Raw genomic sequence first — 7,627 nt, forward strand, 5'->3', positions numbered from 1 at the left:
AAAAAAATCAACTCACAGCAGAGTTCAATAGCTAGCTAGTAGCTTGGCAGACTGCTTATACTTAATGGTGGGATTACAAAAACAGAAAAAAAATTAAAAAATTAGGCTGATTGTAACCTGGATGTACCTGGTTCTACTCGTTCTACTGTCTTTGAACATATAGAACACCTGGAAGCCCATTTTTGAAAATGGGTTTGCCTACAGGCATGTTTGAAAAAGAGTTACGCAGCCACTCAAAAGTGATTTATACCTAAAAAGGTGATTTCTGGTACAAACATTAGAATAACAAAAACCCAGGTGGAGATCATCTTTTTGTTAACGGAGAGTAGAGACAAACATCCTGGCTGCCTGACTCCTCTGACAACATTCACAACAAAACACAATATTCAGCACATGTTCATAAAACTCCAAACTCAATTGAAAGAATGACACCTTGATTTGAGCCAAATGACAGTGCAACAATTCAGCATTATCTCAACATCCATTCCCTGATTGATACTAATATAGGCGAATGGCCAGTGTTAGTTCAGTGAACCATGGGCTACTTGGATTAGATAGAGCCCCTGTGCCATAACTTTTAATACAACCTTGCCTGGCTGTTATACTCGAGCCCTTGTCAAACTTACTGCTGGAATACAGGTCCTATTTTCAAAGAAGGAAACCGGCACTTCTGTCAGTTGTCCCACTCTCACAGCACCCACTTGATTAGGAAAGACACACAAACTACGAGGAGTAAACAAAAGAACTAACCTCATCACTCAACCCAATCCAAACTCTTCTTCCCTCCAGTGACTTCAAATACGGACTGGTGTGTGAAGTTTGTCGGTCCTCAGTCAGGCTGACAGGCAGCAGTTTCTCGGTGCAGCTGTGTCCAGTGTTTGAGGGCGGGGCTGCAGAATCGGACACATCCCAAAGCAGGCAGCTACTGTGGCTGCTGTTTAGTCCAGAGGATCCAGGCTTTGTCACATCAAAGACAAAGTTCACTCCCTAAGCGGCCACCCGCCGCCTGCGAATAAATGACTGCTCATTCAGGTTTGGTTTTATGAGGTTGAATCAAATGTGGTCGGACTGCAACTCTACGAAACTGGATAGAAATGCAATCTAGGCCAAAATCATTACATACTTAGATACCAAAAAAAAGTATGTGCAAAAAGCTTAACTGATATAGCTCCAAAATACGCAGATAACTCATATCAGGAGGAAAACTAAACTTCTGATACAAAGCCTACACTGCATGGCTTTTCAGGTGTGGTTCCTCATTTAGCGCATGGCCATCTGGGCGCCATACGTCCCCGGACCGCAGTCAGTCAACACATTATACATTTACAACGTGTCAGCATAAACTACAGTCTACACAGAACATGAACAAAACCATGGAGCGAACAAAGCCGTACAGCGTTAGGTTAGTCCGTGACCCGGTCAGATCTACTAGGAAAGCGAATGGCGCCATCTTGAGGCCAGATTGCGAATCTATACATTTACCAGACTGGTTAAATGGATAATTTCACCCACAAAAAGAAACGTATTTTTTCACACTTACCTTAAGTGGCCGTGCAAATTGTTGTGGTTTCATTTATCCCACCTGTCCTGCTCCATTACAATACAATAGAGACAGGACACGTGTTTGAACCTGCAACGGTACATGTTTTTCATGTGGACTATTCACGTGTCTGAAAGTTGTTCCCTTAAAAACTGCCCACAATTAACACAGTTAGTACACAGTTGTTTCAGTTATGTAGCATATAGCTCATATTGCATTATGACACACCTATGCACTGACTTGTAGAGATAGCATAACGTAAAAAGTAATCATTTGAAATGTCTCGATATGGTCAATACTGTCATTAGCTACAAAGTTAGCTAACGTTAGCAAAAGGCGTTTAATAGCGCACTCACATCATGGACACTGGCCGCAGGAAACGACATCGTGCATCGTCGCTCATGTATTAGTTTTGTCTTGTTAATTAATCATATGGTGTTTAGCCAACTGCTAAGCTACGTTTGTTTTTGTTAAACTTGACCAGAACTATGTGTAGTGGCCATTTGTCTAATAAATTAAAGAAAACAAACGTAAATCAAAGGCCCACTGACGCCAAAAAAATGCATTGTTCATACAGGATTCCGTTTTTCTGATAATTTATTTAAATAAAAAAAAGAAAAAAGGAGCTTCTAAAGCTGCCTCTCCTGTGCAAATAAACAACCACAGGCCTACCCAGGTGCATGCTGGTCCTGTACCTGCTAACTCCTACATATAACCCCAGGTGCCCACAGCGTTACCCAATTAATACACAAATAAACAACCAAATAATAATAACTAAACTCAACTTGAAAACTCAAGTGAAAAGCTATCCTATTATATAACCTAAATAAGCAAACAACTAGAATAAGTAAACAATACTACTTGTGAATAAAATAACTAAATATCAAATAAATATGCACTATGTATTAGACGCAAGTTATGGTCCACGTCAAGCTGATCGAACACCTATACGAGACATTCAGAAACGAGTTGGTTTGTTTCTTTCATTATCTTAAAACCAGCTAACGTGAGTTTATACCTGCTATGGAGATTATGTTATGGAGATGACCGTGTTTGAGGTGACGATCCCTCGGTGAGGAGACGCATCAGCTGCTCAGCATCACCGCCACACCCTCACAGTGCAGCAGCAGCAGCAGCAGCAGCAGCAGCATGACGCGGGTCGCCCTGCTAGTTTTGGCTCTCACGGCGGTCTGCCATGGCATCCTCCCTGAGATAGTGCACTCGGACTTCAGTCACATCCCTGAGGATGATTCCGCTCGGGGACAAACGGAGCTGGACCGCTTTGTAGAAGTGGAGCAGCTGCCAGAGGATCCGCAGCAGAAGCCCGAGGATGCGTTTCACCAAGTAGGCAGACATCCAGCTTTTTTACATGAGATGGCAGTATTTATCTGCTCACTTCAGAAAACTACCCTTTGGTGGTTTGCTGGTATTATGATGCTCGTTTAATGAGACTAAAATAGTTATATATCTGGTGAGAAATATTTTTTTTTTAAAATGTGGAGGCTTCAGTGGAAGGAGCTAGAATATGGGAGTGACTTCTTAATGCATCTCTTAACTGACATCTGTCTCTAATAATCTCTCCAATTCTTCTAGAGGAACAACGAGAGTGTCAGTCTCAGCCCTCATGCCAATAACCTTCCTCCAAGTCATCACAATGAAACTGCTTCTGATAAAGTTATTGATAATGAATATGTCCACACCTCAGTAGAACCGGTGAGTTAATGAACAGTGAGGCAGTTTTTGTTTCCCTTTGAGAATGAAATTTAACATACCGGTATGTCCTACCTTCACACAGGAGACAAACAACATTACCACATCTGTCCACTCTAGTGACCTGGGGAACAATATTGAGCAAGTAAGTTTATTCTGTTTACATAATGTTATTCAATACAGGACAGAAAGAATCCATCAATCTTGAAGCAGAATTCTTGTATTTTTCATGACCTCTGACTGCTCAGTTTGAATTTCTCCACATGGAAAGGCCTTTAGATTACGTAATAATATCTGGCAGGAGCATTCCAGCCACTGACTTGGCATAATGTGTGTGTGTGTGTGTGTGTGTGTGTGTGTGTGTGTGTGTGTGTGTGTGTGTGTGTGTGTGTGTGTGGTGCCTTTGGATTTTCATTCAGCTCTAATTATTTCTTGTGGGCTGCACTATGTTTGAAATCAAAGTTTAAAGAAATGCTAAATGCGGCTGGTTGATCAAAAATGATGACTGTACAATGTTGTTGATAAATAAGTGATGAAGTGTGCTTCGGCTGCTTGTAACTGGAATACACCTTCAGGATTAAACTTCTGCAACACAGATTTAGAAACAGACTTAGAAACATTGTTATTCACAATGTAGTTTTATAAAAATCAAAGAGCATTCTCTGATAATGTCTTTTATATGGTTTAGATTATATGAATACATCAGATTAAACATTTACCTTAATTGTCTTGTCAAAATTATACATGTTGAATCATACTTTTTTTGGTATATTGTTAATCTGTGATAATTTTTGTCACTTTGTATTTTGAATATACTTTGTCCTGTTAGACACATTAAAGAAAGTCAATAGCTGTTTACATGTCGTCTCTGGTACAAGAGTCTGTCCCAGTTACAGGAGTTAAAACTGGAGGAGAAGCCTATTTCTTCATGAATATGTGGCAGATGTTCTGCCTGGCTAATTATCTGCAAAAAAAAAGCTGATGCAATCTAAAACTGTATTTAGTTTAATTTCCCCCCCAAAATACTGTGACATAAATATGTGTTGAATCCAGAGTTGTTGTGCTTTTTCTACTTTGGGGTTTAAATTCACTGTCAGGTCACATGATATGCAGATGGGGGGCCAGACATTTCAAACACTGATTTATTTGCTTGACATATTTTACTAAACAAATGTGTAAATAGGCCATCAGAAACTCACTTCTTTAAACATAAACAATGTAATTCTTATTTTGCATGATAACCAGATTTGTTTTGACACAAAAATGAAGTTCTGAGATGTAATCCTTCCTTTTTGTTGTCTTTAGGGGTGCATCAGTGATGGGGACTGTGTGAAGGGAAGTTATTGCCTTTACGACACAAGCAACTCTAAGTGTCTGCCTTGCAAAGCAATGGATATGGTGAGTGAACCCGACCCCTTTTATATGTCTGCCTGCACTATTTTGGTCAGTTTTCTCTATAATGCTGTTGCTGTCAAATACATATACCCAAACTGTCACTACCGGCCAGCTGGGGTTTCACTTCAACTGCATTGCAGTGTGTCCACAAGTGTAACCGGAGTGTGTTGTTTGTGAACACTCTGTCCTATGAGCTTCACATGAAAGAACAGCACGTGTCAAGGTTAAATAAGAGCCCATCTTTTCCCACTGCTCTCTCTCTCTCTCTCTCTCTCTCTCTCTCTCTCTCTCTCTCTCTCTCTCTCTCTCTCTCTCTCTCTCTCTCTCTCTCTCTCTCTCTCTCTCTCTCTCTCTCTCTCTCTCTCTCTCTCTCTCTCTCTCTCTCTCTCAAAGGACACCCAGAACAAAATGAACATTAGTAATGAGAGTCTTCCATTCTAGAGACTCACCCATTGTCTTTATTTAAGACTCCTTTATTTTATTACTGCTGATTCTGTAGTGTCTTCATTGGATGAACTGGTCTCTGTTTGGCAGAGTATAAAGCAATGCAAAGGGATAAAGATACTGGCAGTCTGCCAAATAAGGGGAACACTGTAAATGGATAATACAAACACAGAGGACAGCATCTGTGTCTCGTCAAAAGCGCCGTGCTGGGATACTCTGCATGGAAATAACCAGAACACCGTTGCCCATATCCCATAATGAACAATTCATATGGGTGTGCATGAACAGAAACTTGTCTCACCACTATCAGAGACCAGTTGACCTGCTGATCTCATTTATATTTAACAACAAAAAACGTTGGTAGACTTCACACTTAGAGAATAATTAATGTCATTAATGCACCTGTGTGTATGACTGTGTTACAAACGTACTTTGCTATAGATGAAAGATATCTTCTGAAAAGATGGCTTTGCTGATGTGTTTTTTAATTAAATTAAAACCTATTTTTCAATTATTTCAGTCCTGCACGAAGGATAATGAGTGCTGTAGTGAACAGCTGTGTGTTTGGGGTCAGTGCAGTCTGAATGCAACAAAAGGAGAGGCCGGCAGCACTTGTCAACACCAGACTGACTGCAGCCCAGACCTCTGCTGTCTCTTCCATAAAGGTACAGTACAACACATAGTTCAGTGACCAGGATGCTGGAGCTTATTGATTCTCTACATTCTCTCGCAAAATATGTCTGTATGTTTGTGTGTTCAGCCCTGCTCTTCCCCGTCTGCTCGGCCAAGCCCATTGAGCGCGAGCGCTGCTTTGGTGCCTCCAACCATCTGTTGGAGCTCTTGTCCTGGGACATCCAGGACGAGGGACCCAGGAAGCATTGCCCCTGTGCAGGAGATCTCCATTGCCAGCACCTGGGGTGAGGAGAGTACATTTCAAAGCAAATAATGTAATTTACTAACTTTAATCCCCAATACTACCCTGCTGTGCTCTGCTTTTTGACAGGCGAGGGTCCATGTGCCTTAAGGGAGAGGACTCGAGTGAAGAGGACCTGACGGACAGTCTATACTCAGAGATAGACTACATAATCTAGACGCAGCTTGATTTTGTATACATTGCCTTGTAAACAACAGGGATCTCCACTGACTCCATAGCTTTGTTGCAAAGAACAATAGCACTTTCTGTTTGTCTATTTAATCCAAAGAGATAAAGCTACACAGCATGGAAAAATGAGAATACATTTTATTTTATTTGGCATATTGAGACCTGAGGTGAAAATGTAGTTATAAAAGTAACTTGTAAAAAAACAGGAAACACTATATTTGCAAAGTCCTGTGTTACTAAACACTATGATACTATATACTGCATCTCTAACCCTTATCTAGTGCTAATTCCAGCCATACAATTAACTGAAACACTAAATATCTGTTGACTACTCCCTGTTCAAACTTGTCACCTGTATCCCACAGATCATCAGCTGATACCACACTGAGTAGCAGCACTGCATCATCCTAATAAAGTAAAACCCAAATAGAACAAAGTGACCACCTACTTTGCAGTCCCACAGCAATACTATGCACCAGGAAGAAAAAAGAAAGCAGATACAGTCATGCTTAATGTACTGCATCATTAATTAAACAGCATCACTTTTAACACTCCCCTCAACATTGCACCTGTATTCATCCACAGGAAACACTACCATGAGAGAATTCCGTTAACATATAAATACCTGCTACTAATGATTACAACACTTGGTCATGTTGCCATCTAGAAAGCTAATTGAATTCTTGCTGCTCCGACATCCTATAATAGTTGATAACAAAGCTGTTTTTTCTCGATACCAGCAAAGTACTGTATTTTTTTGCCAAGACCAGTTTTATGTCACATCATTTCGATGACGTTATTTGCACGGCAAGATGAAACACTGTCCAACGTGCCATGTTGCGATTTATTTGATCGATATTATTTGTATGTATTGTTTTTTCTTTTATTCATGTACTTAATTCTGCATCACTTAATCTCAAATGTCTAATTTTGTATTTTAAGACAAAACTGTTTATTCCACGAAACTAATTGAACTTTAAATTATTCTGTTGATTATACATCATAAGATTTGGAGCTCGTTTGAAAATTAAACAAAATGACTATAAATGATATAGTGTACCTTTAATTCAAGGGCAATTTTTAAACTAGTCAAGGAACTATTGTGGATTCAACAGCTGCATCGCCATCTTAACTTGCACACCTCTGTGGTCCCAAACATGTCATTGGTCCCCAAAATCCCATGTTTGTATATGCTCCGTCTTCCATGTACAGTAATGCGACTTATTTCAAAACGCCAGCAGCATATGAATAAAACCAATACCAGGTGTATGTGTTAATATAGCTTGTGCTGGATGTTATCTTACATACAACTGCCAAATATAATCTCTGCACTGTTCTTAAGCACTTAAAACCTGACATGCAGCTTGTACAACTCCTACCATTGGAAAAATAAATGTTTTTCAAACACCAAAACCCCTTTTTCTCAAAAAGGTGCG

The 7,627-nt window shown here is 40.0% G+C and overlaps 1 protein-coding gene across 1 annotated transcript; it reads left to right on the forward strand.

The window, feature by feature from the left end:
• Positions 1-2,458: 2,458 nt before the first annotated feature.
• On the forward strand, positions 2,459-7,580 carry dkk3a (dickkopf WNT signaling pathway inhibitor 3a; the record flags this gene model as incomplete). Its single annotated transcript, XM_079217529.1, has 8 exons — positions 2,459-2,512; positions 2,621-2,884; positions 3,134-3,253; positions 3,336-3,395; positions 4,556-4,648; positions 5,610-5,754; positions 5,850-6,006; positions 6,093-7,580. 8 exons carry the CDS (start codon positions 2,459-2,461, stop codon positions 6,178-6,180), a joined length of 981 nt encoding a protein of 326 aa, XP_079073655.1. The 3' UTR covers positions 6,181-7,580.
• Positions 7,581-7,627: the final 47 nt, after the last annotated feature.

The sequence above is a fragment of the Taurulus bubalis genome (genome assembly GCF_910589615.1).
Source record: "Taurulus bubalis genome assembly, chromosome: 4".
NCBI classification, from domain to species: domain Eukaryota; kingdom Metazoa; phylum Chordata; class Actinopteri; order Perciformes; family Cottidae; genus Taurulus; species Taurulus bubalis.